The sequence below is a fragment of the Hyla sarda genome, chromosome 2 (genome assembly GCF_029499605.1).
Source record: "Hyla sarda isolate aHylSar1 chromosome 2, aHylSar1.hap1, whole genome shotgun sequence".
NCBI classification, from domain to species: domain Eukaryota; kingdom Metazoa; phylum Chordata; class Amphibia; order Anura; family Hylidae; genus Hyla; species Hyla sarda.
In genome coordinates, this window is record NC_079190.1 from 80406662 (window position 1) to 80422564 (window position 15903).

General features: G+C 42.7%; 2 protein-coding genes across 7 annotated transcripts in view; both read left to right on the forward strand.

The window, feature by feature from the left end:
* The window catches only part of KMT2D (lysine methyltransferase 2D), a 158098-nt gene extending 148155 nt beyond the window's left edge, over positions 1 to 9943 (forward strand). For all 6 annotated transcript variants that reach the window (XM_056562215.1, XM_056562216.1, XM_056562217.1 and 3 more), the window contains 5 exons: positions 1531 to 1661; positions 3233 to 3518; positions 3882 to 3955; positions 5841 to 5949; positions 7776 to 9943. In XM_056562215.1, the coding sequence (XP_056418190.1) occupies positions 1531 to 1661; positions 3233 to 3518; positions 3882 to 3955; positions 5841 to 5949; positions 7776 to 7868 (693 nt within the window). In that variant the 3' untranslated portion in view covers positions 7869 to 9943. The remainder of the gene's footprint in view (positions 1 to 1530; positions 1662 to 3232; positions 3519 to 3881; positions 3956 to 5840; positions 5950 to 7775) is intronic.
* A 736-nt stretch (positions 9944 to 10679) lies between these two features.
* PRKAG1 (protein kinase AMP-activated non-catalytic subunit gamma 1) overlaps positions 10680 to 15903 on the forward strand; it is a 62840-nt gene continuing 57616 nt past the window's right edge. Inside the window, exon 1 of the mRNA XM_056562224.1 lies at positions 10680 to 10771. Coding sequence (XP_056418199.1) covers positions 10763 to 10771 — 9 coding nt within the window. The 5' untranslated portion in view covers positions 10680 to 10762. The remainder of the gene's footprint in view (positions 10772 to 15903) is intronic.

A 15903-nucleotide genomic window follows, 5' to 3' on the forward strand; every position in this document is an offset into this window, starting at 1 on the left:
TTTGCAACATCTGGAGGTCCACAGATTGAAGACCACTATTGGGTTCAAAATCTTTATTTTTTTAGATTTTGCACCTATAAATTGGGTGCGTCTTATACGCCGGTGCGTCCTATAGGACGAAAAATACGGTAGCATATCTGTAGTGCAGACCCAATAGGAATCGGCTGAAACCCCCTCCGATCAGCTCCTTTTGCACAGGGATGCTGTAGGCCCCTGCCTATTTATATATATATATATATATATTTTTATTATCCATTTATTTTTAACAATTTCGAGAAAATGGACTTAAATGTACAGCATGGCCACCTGGTACTTAACGCACCTTACCTTTCTTTTAATTCATGGTTTGCAGGAGATCTGTTAAACAAGCTAGCCCTCACAGTCAATGACCAATATCAGCCATTGTGCTGATGTTTATTTAACCCCTTAAGTGCCGCGATCAATATTAATTATGGCATTAAAGGGTTTGAATGACAGGTGCCGCACCTGTCGGGTGCCTGATCAGCACCTGCACGACATATTTGTAGCCAGAGATCTTTTCAATGCCTCCATGCCTGCCACATGGTGATATACTAATAGTCTGGCTTAGGTAGACTCTAAAAAAAATAAAAATAAGCCCTCAAAACAGCCCTGTCGATCCAAAACAAACTAAGTGTAATGTAATGATAATGGCCCACACAGTAAAAAGACATGTCTGTTTTACCATGAAGTGCACTGCGTAAAAACGAAACACTCCAAATGTTGCAAAACTTTCCCCCACACCTAATTCTGTATATATATTTTTTTTCCACTGTAAACTTTGTTAAAAGGGAAGGCAAAGTAAAATTGGTCCCTTAAAAAACAAGTCCTCATATGGTTCTGTGGATGGAAATGCAAAGCTACATTCTAGATTCTGTGAAGATATTGATGTGAACGTTGCACTTAAAGGGTACCTCTCATCAAATAAACTTTTGATATATTTTAGATTAATGAATGTTGAATAACTTTCCAATAGCATGTTAATGAAAAATATGCTTCTTTCTATTGTATTTTTCCCGATCAGTCCTGTCAGCAAGTATTTCTGACTCATGCTGGAGTCCTAAACACTCAGCGCTGCCAGCCTGCTTTGTTCACAGCCAAACAGGCTGTGAACAAAGCAGGCTGGCAGCTCTGAGTGTTCTCCTTTGTGAACAAAGCAGACTGGCAGCTCGTAGTGTTTAGGACTCCAGCATGAGTCTGAAATGCTTGCTGCCAGGACTGGTAGGGAGACCCCTAGTGGTCATTTCTTCAATGTGGAAAATTAAATAGAAAGAAGCATATTTTTTAATAACATGCAATTGTAAAGTTATTCTGCATACATTAATCTATAATATATCAAAAGTTTTTTTTTTTGATGAGAGGTACCCTTTAATTTGACAGAATAACATTCCACGGCTAATGCAAGGAAATTACGCTCCTGGTTCTGATAGGAAATGCAGGGGAAAGAGTCATAATCATGTTTTCCAAAACCAAGAATTATGATAGCATTATATTTTTACTTTATTTTTGTAGTTACCTGGAGTAGAGAATTGTCAGAATTATCTCTTCCGGTATGGTCGACATCCTTTAATGGAGCTGCCGCTCATGATCAACCCAACTGGCTGTGCCAGGTCTGAGCCCAAGATCATGACCCACTATAAACGGTAAGCTTTATTTAAAAAAGTAAAGTTAAGGTTGCAGCTATAATTAGCTTTTTGTCGCGGACTTCTATATTGATAGAACAATATCTAATCCCGTTACTTCGGTGAGAGAAGCTGCAGTACCAGGTACAGCCACTTACAAATGTACAGAGCTGCACCTGGTTTAGTGTGAAGAGGCTGCAGCCCCTTCATCCATCAGATCTGTCATGGTGCCAGAAATCAAACCCCCACCAATTTCATACCGATGGCCTGATCTAAGGATAAGCGGTTAAAGAATACCTGTAAGGATTTTTATAATTTTTTAATCCTTCCAGTTGACTTTCCCAAATATGATAAACCACCCCCTGCCTTTTATTTTTATAGTTTTCTACCTTGATATTGTGTTGTATATTCTGCTCAGTCTGTCAGCACAACACACTGGAAAGGAACGTTCCCCAGCAGGTGTGACATCATCTGAAGCCATACAGGGAAGAACTTCCTCACTCACTTTGCAACATACAGCCCAGCGAGTTCAGTTCAGCACTGTACACTGAACTCTACAGTCTCTGAGCTCTGCCCAGCAGCTGAAAATTTTCAGAAATATACAGTACAATATTTAGCACTATCATTAAAGGGGTATTCCAGGCAAAAACTTTTTTTTATATATCAACTGGCTCCGGAAAGTTAAACAGATTTGTAAATTACTTCTATTAAAAAAATCTTAATTCTTCCAATAGTTATTAGCTTCTGAAGTTTTCTGTCTAACTGCTCAATGATTATGTCACGTCCTGGGAGCTGTGCATGATGGGAAAATATCCTCATAGGAGCTGGACAGCTCCCGAGACGTGAGTCATCAGAATGCAGTTAGACAGAAAACAGCAGCTCAACTTCAGAAGCTAATAACTATTGGAAGGATTAAGATTTTTTAATAGAAGTAATTTACAAATCTGTTTAACTTTCCGGAGCCAGTTGATATATAAAAAAAAGTTTTTGCCTGGAATACCCCTTTAAAGGCATCATGACTTTACAACAGTGTTTCCCAACCAGGGTGCCTCCAGCTGTTGCAAAACTACAACTCCTAGCATGCCTGGACAGCCTTTGGCTGTCCAGGCATGCTGGGGGTTGTAGTTTTTCAATGGCTGAAGACACCCTGGCTGGAGAAACCCTGTCTAATGCGGCTCAAAGGGAAAGGGAGCTAAAATATTCAGCTCTATACACTCTGCACACTGTGCTGAGGTCCCACCTTCATTTCCTGAATTGTCTCTACCAGGCGGCTGCAGGAATCGATCTGCCAGCAGGACTGCAGGCAGGACCAGGAGGGAGGACTCCTGGTGGCCAAACTTATAAAAGTATATTAGAAAAGTCATTCAAATAGGCTAATCTGTAATATTAAATTTAATTGATGGTGACCGGTTCCATTTAATGTAAAAGTCCTGGAACACATTTTTTACTACAAACTCTATTGTTTCCATATAGAAATTTTAAGAGTCCATTATTTTTTTTTTTTTTTTTCTTTTTTGATGTACTATCTTCTACTTATAAATAAGCATTATATGTATGTTTTTTTATTTATTTATTTTTTCTTCTCCTTGCAGGCCTCACACTCTTAATAGCACTAGTATGTCCAAAGCCTATCAGAGCACCTTCACAGGGGAGACAAACACACCATACAGTAAGCAGTTTGTGCACTCAAAGTCATCCCAGTACCGCAGGCTGAAGACAGAATGGAAGAATAATGTATATCTGGCTCGTTCTCGAATACAAGGACTAGGGCTATATGCTGCCAAAGATCTGGAGAAGCACACCATGGTGATAGAATACATTGGCACTATCATAAGAAATGAAGTTGCAAACCGTCGAGAGAAGATCTATGAAGAGCAGGTGCGGAGCATTAGGAAATGTCTTAGCTGGGACTTGATGTCACAATTCTGTGTAATTTTATTTAAAGGGTAGCTCCCACCATCCTATTTTTTTTTTTGCTAGCCCGTTTCCCCCCCCCCCCCCCCCCCCCGCTATGGCACTAGTCCATTCCCTCCTCCTCCCCCCCCCCCCCCCCGCCCCGCATACCCCGTTCCCTCATTACACTTGCAGTTACTGCAGAGTCCGGCAGCGGGCGTGCAGGGACAGCGGTGGCGGCAACGAGGCTACAACATATCAAAAAATAAAGTTGGTGACAGTGCCCATTTAACAATTTTTTATTTATTTATTTTCTCAAATACTATTTTATTTTTTTCTCTCTCACAGAATCGGGGAATCTACATGTTCCGGATAAATAATGAACATGTGATCGATGCTACATTGACTGGTGGCCCTGCTAGGTAAGTTTTAGACACCAATGAACCGACCTCTGCTCTAGTGCTCATAATGCACTACAATTACTTTAACTAGGGCTGAGCAGTTATGACCTAAATAAAAATCAGTAAATTGAACATTTTAGCCTCGGTTTATGATTAAAGAACTGTTTTAGACCACACCTCTTTTTACGTACCACACGCCTTTATTTGCATACTACCACTTCTATTTACATGACACACCATAGAATAGTGGTTATGGCCCCCACATGCCATATTTTGTCCCCTTATGGTCCCTACACACACAGTATTATGCCCCTTATGGTCTCCACACACAGTAGTATGCCCCCTAACGGTCCCCGCACATGGTTTTTTGGTCACTATACACAGTATTATGCCTCCTTATGGTCCTCACACATGGTCTTATGGTCACTATACACAGTATTATGCCTCCTTATGGTCCTTGCACAGTATTATGCCCCCTTATGGTTTTGACACACAGTATTATGCCCCCCTATAGTCACTACACATAGTATTATTCCCCTCTTTTGGTCCCTAAATACAGGATTGTCTCTACACACAGTATTAAGCCTTCTTATTGTCCTTACACACAGTATTATGATCTCCACACACAGTATTATGGCCCCTATACCGTATAATTCCCTTATAGTGCCCATCAGAAAAGATAGTATGCCCCATTGCTCCACACAATATAATGACCCCTAAGGAAGTTGTGCCATTGAAAAAAAAGTAATAGTGACTTAGTTCCACACTTAGACCTTCCCCCGCTGCAAGCGCTGACATTTTCGTGCCTGCCTGTGCAGCCTGAACTGTGAGCATAGAGCAATCTGAATTATATTTAAATGGACATTGTCAGATTCAAAAACTTATGTTGTACATCTTGGCAGAAAATTATCCTTTCTAATATACTTCATAAGAAAATGTTATTTCCTTTTTATAGAAATCATGGCTTATAAAATCATGGCTTTGTCCAAGCTGAAGGACCGGCATGGACAAAGTCCACTAAGTGAGGGTGGGCTAGCACTCCTCTGTGCTCTCTCCTGTCTAATAGCACTCCTCTGTGCTCTCTCCTGTCTGATAGCACTCCTCTGTGCTCTCTCCTGTCTGATAGCACTCCTCTGTGCTCTCTCCTGTCTGATAGAACTCCTCTGTGCTCTCTCCTGTCTGATAGCACTCCTCTGTGCTCTCTCCTGTCTGATAGAGGAGTCCTATCAGACAGGAGAGAGCACAGAGGAGTCCTATCACACGGGAGAGCACAGAGGAGTCCTATCAGACAGGAGAGAGCACAGAGGAGTGCTATCAGACAGGAGAGAGCACAGAGGAGTGATATCAGGCAGGAGAGAGCACAGAGGAGTGCTATCAGACAGGAGAGAGCACAGAGGAGTCCTATCAGACAGGAGTACTAGCCCATCCTCATTTACTGGACTTTGTCCATGCCTGTGCTTCAGCTTGGACAAAGCCATGATTTTATAGGCCATGATTTCTATAAAATGGAAATAAAATGTTCTTATGAAGTATATTCGAAACGTTAATGTTTTGTCAAGATGTACAACATGCTAAAAGTTTTGTATCTGACAATGTCCATTTAATGTAAGGACACGCAGATCGGATGGCCCTGACAGAACATTCTGTGGCAGAGTTAGAATAAAAGATGTGCGGGGGGATGGTCCTGCTAGGACCTATCTGCGTGTTGTGACATCATTACCAAACCGAAACAATCAACATCCTCAAGATGATGTCTGTTAGGTGTACTAGTTTTTGGTTTCTGTTCTTTTTTAGTTAATTTCCTAGCTCTAGTGCCAACCTGATAAAACCATTTTTTTTGTTTCGTTTTTTTTCACATTGTAAAAAAAAATATATATTTTACACTCAATGTTGCCTAATATTGCAGGTACATCAACCATTCCTGTGCCCCTAACTGTGTTGCTGAGGTAGTCACGTTTGATAAAGAAGACAAAATCATAATCATCTCTAGTCGAAGGATACCAAAAGGAGAAGAGGTAGGTGTTTCCACTCTCTGAAGGGGTTTCCTGGTAATCCACTCTGCACAGTCTCTTTTGTGACAGGCCGAATAGTTTTGTTCAGTTTGTTTGTTTGTTTTTTTTAAGCCAACGCCAGAAGTGGATTCACCAGGAAAAGGATATAATAGGAAGGAGTTACTACTCCTTTCTGTTTGATCCTCTTCTGGCTTTGTCACTGCAGTTTAGCCAGTTTTTCCCCCAAAAAAATAAAAAAAACTTTGAGAAAGCTGGGTTGTGCAGAGAACAGTGGAGCAGTTGCCCATAGCAACCATTCTGATTCCAGCTGAAAAATGAAAGCTTATGCGTACATAATCTGCTGCGGAAAATCCTCAAGTAAATTAAATTGCTACCCATTGTCTCAATGAGTCTGCAGGAAATCCGCAAGCAGAATTTCCACAGCAGAAAGCCTGCAGCAGATAATGTACATGTGAACATACCCTTACACTGATAACATTGTAGCAATGGAGTTTGTATTGGTTTTCCGTTTTTAGATTTAAACTTAAATGCTTTGATTTACTGATAGCAAATCATAGCTTGAAAATAGTGAAGTATTTAAACCCAAAGGTGGAAAGTTTCTTATCTTTAATTCAGTGAAAACTCAAGATGTCTTCAAATGTCTCAGATTTATCACAGTAGCTGAAGCTGCTCAAATCTGGCACATCTGTGAACTGTCTAGTCTTAGTCTGTCTAGTCTGGGCCTACGATGGCCCAGACATACGATCATTTCAGTATACAATGACCTCTCAGAGGCCATCGCATGTTGAAGGCAGCATCAACATACGATGCTTTTGTATGTCGGGGCCATCGCATAAACGGCTATCCGGCAGCTCAGACTGCTTCAGCTGCCACCGGATAGCCGTTTACGGTGCCCCGTGCCCTGTGCTGACAATCCCTTACCTGTCCTCGGGGCTCCGGCGCGTCATCTTCGGGATCCCCTGTATCGTCGGCGCTCTTCATAGTCGTCATCCAATAGGAGCGGCGTGCGTAGCGACGTGTTGACGGAGAGCGAGGATGCCGGGGAAGCAGAGGCCTTGCCGGAGCGTCGGGGACATCCCAGGGATGCGGCGACAGCGATGGAGGGCGACATCCCGGGCAGCGGTGACAGTCCGGAGCGGCAGTGACAGGTGAGTACAACTTCCTCTAACAGTGGTCTACAACCTGCGGACCTCCAGATGTTGCAAAACTACAACTCCCAGCATGCCCGGACAGCCAACGGCTGTCCGGGCATGCTGGGTGTTGTAGTTTTGCAACATCTTGAGGTCCGCAGGTTGTAAACCACTGTCCTATACTTTACATTGCACGGATCCCTCAACATACGATGGTTTCAACTAGAGATGAGCGAACTTACAGTAAATTCGATTCGTCACGAACTTCTCGGCTCGGCAGTTGATGGCTTATCCTGCATAAATTAGTTCAGCTTTCAGGTGCTCCCGTGGGCTGGAAAAGGTGGATACAGTCCTAGCAGACTCTTTCCTAGGAATTTATCCACCTTTTCCAGCCCACCGGAGCACCTGAAAGCTGAACTAATTTATGCAGGATAAGTCATCAACTGCCGAGCCGAGAAGTTCGTGACGAATCAAATTTACTGTAAGTTCGCTCACCTCTAGTTTCAACAAGCGATGGTCCGTTTGGAACGGATTACCATCGTATGTTGAGGGACCACTGTATCTGCCTAAAATAAGCCAACTAATAGCTGAACACAACTGATTGGTGTTTTTTTTGTAAGCTGGATAGCCCCTTCAAGTATGAGGCACATAGAATAGAACTGTGAACCCTGTTCTCATATCTATCTTGCTTACTTCTAGCTCACCTATGACTACCAGTTTGACTTTGAAGATGATCAGCACAAGATTCCATGTCACTGTGGGGCATGGAACTGCCGCAAATGGATGAATTGAACATGGTGAACTACTGCCTCCAGTCATCCTCCACAATGTGCCCTTTCTACAGAAAGCCTAGGAGCAGAGCATGGAATATCATGTGTCTACCATCAGGACACCATGTAATCTTCTGAAGCCTTCCTGGCAACAGTCACCCAAGCTTACTGCGTCATGGTCATGAAGGTGTGGTGATGTCACTGTGTCCGAAGGCTTCTACTGAAGTGGATGGAAGAAACTGCAAGAGAAACGCTCTTCTGCAGAGAACATTCCCTAAACACTTGAGCCGGGCATATGTTTCGTGTAGCACCGCTTTCTTCCTCCAAGTAAACAAATGCTCTAACTAGGAAGGAAGTTTTATTTTGATTTTATTTTTTTTTTTCCTCTTTGTTTTTACCTAAATAAAGAAATATTTTATGCTATCTTCTCAAACTAAGCGAGAATGCATAAAAAGAAAAAAAAAAAAATAGTCCTTAGTTAACAAAGCAGTTTGACAATCCTAAATCTACAGGACCCTCCGAGCGCGAAAGAGAGCACATAGGACTGCAGAATAAAAGAGCACAGGAGATGCTTTCGGTGAGCGCGAGAGACAGTCCCTCGACTGATACCTGTCATAGCTACCCAATCCCAGAGGCACCTGGCCAGCACCTACCTCATCTGCCTGTTGGATACTAATGTGTATATGTGACACTCCCACGGCAATCTAAAATAGATAGCACCTCATAAACATGGACACAGCTCTTCTGATGGGACTGTAATGGAAACATAAATCACCCATCCCAGATGGTCACGATTTGAGTTTTACATTTTTTATTTTATTTTTTGGTTTTTACACCACCCCAACTGAAGCTTTGTGACCTGCTTCTCGGCCATGAAATTTTGGCTCTGAGCGGGTAGGAGTGCACTAAGGATCGTGTTTTCTGCTAACTGCCTGCTTGTGGTCTGTCCTTAAGCAATCCCTTATTTCTCCCCTATTCTGTGCCTGAAAATCCTCACCCTTTTTCCATCCAGTACCTGGAATATGAAGTGTAGTAGAAACACCTGATTTGTGACTGGGTAGAGTATACTGCTTTTTATGGCAGATGACATCTGTATGCGTGTGACTGTACGTTTTACCTTGGTTTGTATTCTTTCCAAAATCTGTGCACTTCACGATAACTCAGTAAACACAGTATTTCTGTAAAGACCTTCCGAATATAGAAAAAAAGTAGGATGTTAGTAACTTTTCATGCAATGGGCTCTCTGACGTTTAGAAACGCACTGCTGTGTCTTTCCCAAATGTTTTTTTTCCTTTTACATTTTCCTCACCTGCGTTATTCTGAAGCTGCTGTTCTTCTCCAATATGTAATTCATTATTATTTTTTAGCACAGTACATGGGGTGGGTTTAGGTGAAAGGGGGGGGGGGTGTTATTTATTTGTACATGTAATTATATTTATGTATTACAGCCTTGTGAGGGAAGTACAGGGTCATTTTCTATGACTGGCATGGTGTCCTAGATCTCGGCATATATGCTACATTGCTTTTTGTGATCAATAATCATATTGTAGAGAAAAATTTCCGAGCTCCGCAGTAAGGTCACAATCCTCTGGCTTCCATACTATGGATTTGTTTGGAAATCTACATTTATGGCTTCCTGCACCTGAGCAGAGAGTCAATCTTTTTTTTTACCCCACCAACCTACAGTGGCTGTACCCCCTGGTCCACCCGCCCCTCTGCCAACAGTTACGGTCATTTATGTTCAGAGCGCACAGAATTAAAGTAAAAAAAATAAAAACACCAAAAAAGACAAAAAAAAGGACTCAATGGCGATCAGCATCCAAGGGCATTTAAAATCAAAGCTAGTGTGAATATGATAGAAAAATAAGTGCTGTTGCTTTTTAACACAAAGCTGCTTCCACAACTGTTTAAAAGCTGCAAAATTGTACAAAATAAGTGTAAATAAAACAATAGAAGAAAAATACCTAAAAAAAATTTAATAAAATAAATGTTGTGCATAGTCGGACACCGTATTATTGAGAAACCACTGGACACTATGAAAAGCCTGAAATTAAATGTACCCGTTCTTTTAAAAAAAAAAATTTTTTATTTTTTTTTTTAAACAATGAATTTGGAAAGAGCGTCGACCTTGTCATTGGAAGCCGGCAGACCTTCCCTGTCGGCCTCTGGTGCTTATTAGATTCTTATAGATATGAAATATTGTAATGTAGCTTTTAGGTAACAAAAAACCCTATACAGTTTTTATTTTTTTTTATATAAATATAAATATATATATATATAAACTATAATCCAAACCCATGCTTGAAATACTTGATTTTTTTTCTTCCCTGCTTGTATAAACACATTAATTTTGCTGTGTTTTTTCTTTTTTGTTTTGAAAGTTGTTTTTTTTTTTATATATTCATGATTTTTTTTTCTTTGTGACAAGATTCCATAGGGAGCTGTAATTTGTGCGGTGAGGATTCTGTACAGATATAAAAAAAAAAAAGTCCTTCGTAGAAAAAACATAAAATTATTCCTTTTTTTTTTTAAAGAAAAAAAAAGAAAATAAAAACTTGTACGTGGCATGTTTTTGTATTGAATATAATTTTGAAATGTATATAATTTATGTGAAAGAGGCAAGTTAAGGAGAGCTTAATTGCTTCTTTTGGTTTGTTTTTAAAGGACAAATAAAAAATGCATTTTAAATACTTGGAAGTGGTTGAGTTGTTTTGTGAACACTTATTTTTTTTTATTTTTTTTGCTGTACTTGTACTTACTAGGCGTTCAGGTAATGGATAATGGTGCCCCATCAAAGATGGCGGCCGGGCGCGCCCGCAGACGTAGTTCAGGATGTGACGTTTACTGTGGGCGGAAGTTTGCTTAGACGAGGGCGGAAGTCGGTTGTAGAGCGTTGTAGCTGATGAAGAGGCCGCAATGGATTCGGTGAGAGCCGGGCGCTCGGCGCTGTGCTTGGGTTGGTGACGGGGCACGGTCGGTGCGAGTGTGCTCGGTATTTACTGTCCGGCTTGACACAGTGCAGGATTATTCTTCCGCTCAGAGTCTCTGTGCAGCTGTCAATGGGCGGCCATAGACCGTGCTCTGCTTTATGGTGGTAGTAGCTGGGAATCTCTTCAGTGTGTGCTGCTTCCTAATACAGGATCAGTAGTGCGGGTGCAGTACAAGAGCCAGAGGATTTTATATTCCAGTTACATGTTGCAAAGCTAGTACACTAACCCGCTTATCCTGTAGGTAGTTTGCCTTCTGTGGGTAAGACCACCCCATGTCAGTGTTTTCCAAACAGTGTGCCTCCAGCTGTTGCAAACCTAAAGCTGCTGTAGGTAGTTTGCCCCCTGTATGTAGGACCCTCCCTGTAGGTAGTTTACCCCCCCCCCTATATGTAGGACCCTCCATGTAGGTAGGTGTAGGATCTCCCCTCTTACCCTCCCTGTAGCCCCCCCCCCCCCAATAGATAAGACGCTCTGCTGTAGGTAGTTTGCCTCCTGTATGTAGGACTATCCCAGTAGGTATCTTGTCCCCTGTTATGTAGGACCCTCCATGTAGTTTGCCTCCGTAGGTAGGACCCCCTCCTCCTTAGGCAGTTTGTCCCCAATAGGTAAGACCACCCTGTAGGAAGCTTGCCCCCCCCCCTGTATTGTAGGTCAATGGCACTTATATACCACAATGTCTGTGGCACTGTTCTCCCATGTGCTGGCTGAACGGCTCCCTGTCTGTAAGATGGCGTCCTATGGGGGGACACATGATGATACACCTCACGCTGCTCCCCCATAGTGTTATATACACCGCGCGGCTCCTCCATAGTGTTATATACACCGCGTGGCTCCTCCATAGTGTTATATACCTCACACTGCTCCTCCATAGTGTTATATACACCTCACACTGCTCCTCCATAGTGTTATATACACCTCACTCTGCTCCTCCATAGTGTTATATACACCTCACTATCCTCCTCCATAGTGTTATATACACCTCACACTGCTCCTCCATAGTGTTATATACACCTCACACTGCTCCTCCATAGTGTTATATACACCTCGCACTGCTCCTCCATAGTGTTATATACACCTCACACTGCTCCTCCATAGTGTTATATACCTCACACTGCTCCTCCATAGTGTTATATACACCTCACACTGCTCCTCCATAGTGTTTTATATACACCTCGCACTGCTCCTCCATAGTGTTTTATATACACCTCACACTGCTCCTCCATAGTGTTATATACACCTCACACTGCTCCTCCATAGTGTTATATACACCTCACACTGCTCCTCCATAGTGTTATATACACCTCACACTGCTCCTCCATAGTGTTATATACACCTCACACTGCTCCTCCATAGTGTTATATACACCGCGCGGCTCCTCCATAGTGTTATATACACCTCACACTGCTCCTCCATAGTGTTATATACACCTCACACTGCTCCTCCATAGTGTTATATACACCTCACACTGCTCCTCCATAGTGTTATATACACCTCACACTGCTCCTCCATAGTGTTATATACACCTCACACTGCTCCTCCATAGTGTTATATACACCGCGCGGCTCCTCCATAGTGTTATATACACCTCACACTGCTCCTCCATAGTGTTATATACACCGCGCGGCTCCTCCATAGTGTTATATACCTCACACTGCTCCTCCATAGTGTTATATACACCTCGCACTGCTCCTCCATAGTGTTATATACACCTCGCACTGCTCCTCCATAGTGTTATATACCTCACACTGCTCCTCCATAGTGTTATATACACCTCACACTGCTCCTCCATAGTGTTATATACACCTCACACTGCTCCTCCATAGTGTTATATACACCTCACACTGCTCCTCCATAGTGTTATATACCTCACTCTCCTCCTCCATAGTGTTATATACACCTCACACTGCTCCTCCATAGTGTTATATACACCTCGCACTGCTCCTCCATAGTGTTATATACCTCACACTGCTCCTCCATAGTGTTATATACACCTCACACTGCTCCTCCATAGTGTTATATACACCGCGCGGCTCCTCCATAGTGTTATATACACCGCGCGGCTCCTCCATAGTGTTATATACACCTCACACTGCTCCTCCATAGTGTTATATACACCGCGCGGCTCCTCCATAGTGTTATATATACCTCACACTGCTCCTCCATAGTGTTATATACACCTCACACTGCTCCTCCATAGTGTTATATACACCTCACACTGCTCCTCCATAGTGTTATATACACCTCACACTGCTCCTCCATAGTGTTATATACCTCACACTGCTCCTCCATAGTGTTATATACACCTCACACTGCTCCTCCATAGTGTTATATACCTCACACTGCTCCTCCATAGTGTTATATACACCTCACTCTGCTCCTCCATAGTGTTATATACACCTCACACTGCTCCTCCATAGTGTTATATACCTCACACTGCTCCTCCATAGTGTTATATACACCTCACACTGCTCCTCCATAGTGTTATATACCTCACACTGCTCCTCCATAGTGTTATATACACCTCACTCTCCTCCTCCATAGTGTTATATACACCTCACACTGCTCCTCCATAGTGTTATATACACCTCACTCTCCTCCTCCATAGTGTTATATACACCTCACTCTCCTCCTCCATAGTGTTATATACACCTCACACTGCTCCTCCATAGTGTTATATAAACCTCACACTGCTCCTCCATAGTGTTATATACACCTCACACTGCTCCTCCATAGTGTTATATACACCTCACTCTGCTCCTCCATAGTGTTATATACCTCACACTGCTCCTCCATAGTGTTATATACACCTCACACTGCTCCTCCATAGTGTTATATACACCGCGCGGCTCCTCCATAGTGTTATATACACCGCGCGGCTCCTCCATAGTGTTATATACCTCACACTGCTCCTCCATAGTGTTATATACACCTCACACTGCTCCTCCATAGTGTTATATACACCTCACTCTGCTCCTCCATAGTGTTATATACACCTCACACTGCTCCTCCATAGTGTTATATACACCGCGCGGCTCCTCCATAGTGTTATATACACCTCACACTGCTCCTCCATAGTGTTATATACACCTCACACTGCTCCTCCATAGTGTTATATACACCTCACACTGCTCCTCCATAGTGTTATATACACCTCACACTGCTCCTCCATAGTGTTATATACACCTCACACTGCTCCTCCATAGTGTTATATACACCTCACACTGCTCCTCCATAGTGTTATATACACCTCACACTGCTCCTCCATAGTGTTATATACACCTCACACTGCTCCTCCATAGTGTTATATACACCGCGCGGCTCCTCCATAGTGTTATATACACCTCACACTGCTCCTCCATAGTGTTATATACACCGCGCGGCTCCTCCATAGTGTTATATACCTCACACTGCTCCTCCATAGTGTTATATACACCTCGCACTGCTCCTCCATAGTGTTATATACACCTCGCACTGCTCCTCCATAGTGTTATATACCTCACACTGCTCCTCCATAGTGTTATATACACCTCACACTGCTCCTCCATAGTGTTATATACACCTCACACTGCTCCTCCATAGTGTTATATACACCTCACACTGCTCCTCCATAGTGTTATATACACCTCACACTGCTCCTCCATAGTGTTATATACACCGCGCGGCTCCTCCATAGTGTTATATACCTCACACTGCTCCTCCATAGTGTTATATACACCTCGCACTGCTCCTCCATAGTGTTATATACACCTCACACTGCTCCTCCATAGTGTTATATACCTCACTCTCCTCCTCCATAGTGTTATATACACCTCACACTGCTCCTCCATAGTGTTATATACACCTCGCACTGCTCCTCCATAGTGTTATATACCTCACACTGCTCCTCCATAGTGTTATATACACCTCACACTGCTCCTCCATAGTGTTATATACACCGCGCGGCTCCTCCATAGTGTTATATACACCGCGCGGCTCCTCCATAGTGTTATATACACCTCACACTGCTCCTCCATAGTGTTATATACACCGCGCGGCTCCTCCATAGTGTTATATATACCTCACACTGCTCCTCCATAGTGTTATATACACCTCACACTGCTCCTCCATAGTGTTATATACACCTCACACTGCTCCTCCATAGTGTTATATACACCTCACTCTGCTCCTCCATAGTGTTATATACACCTCACACTGCTCCTCCATAGTGTTATATACCTCACACTGCTCCTCCATAGTGTTATATACACCTCACACTGCTCCTCCATAGTGTTATATACCTCACACTGCTCCTCCATAGTGTTATATACACCTCACTCTCCTCCTCCATAGTGTTATATACACCTCACACTGCTCCTCCATAGTGTTATATACACCTCACTCTCCTCCTCCATAGTGTTATATACACCTCACTCTCCTCCTCCATAGTGTTATATACACCTCACACTGCTCCTCCATAGTGTTATATAAACCTCACACTGCTCCTCCATAGTGTTATATACACCTCACACTGCTCCTCCATAGTGTTATATACACCTCACTCTGCTCCTCCATAGTGTTATATACCTCACACTGCTCCTCCATAGTGTTATATACACCTCACACTGCTCCTCCATAGTGTTATATACACCTCACACTGCTCCTCCATAGTGTTATATACACCTCACACTGCTCCTCCATAGTGTTATATACACCGCGCGGCTCCTCCATAGTGTTATATACACCGCGCGGCTCCTCCATAGTGTTATATACCTCACACTGCTCCTCCATAGTGTTATATACACCTCACACTGCTCCTCCATAGTGTTATATACACCTCACTCTGCTCCTCCATAGTGTTATATACACCTCACACTGCTCCTCCATAGTGTTATATACCTCACACTGCTCCTCCATAGTGTTATATACACCTCACCCTGCTCCTCCATAGTGTTATATACACCTCACACTGCTCCTCCATAGTGTTATATACACCTCACACTGCTCCTCCATAGTGTTATATACACCTCACTCTGCTCCTCCATAGTGTTATATACACCTCACACTGCTCCTCCATAGTGTTATATACAC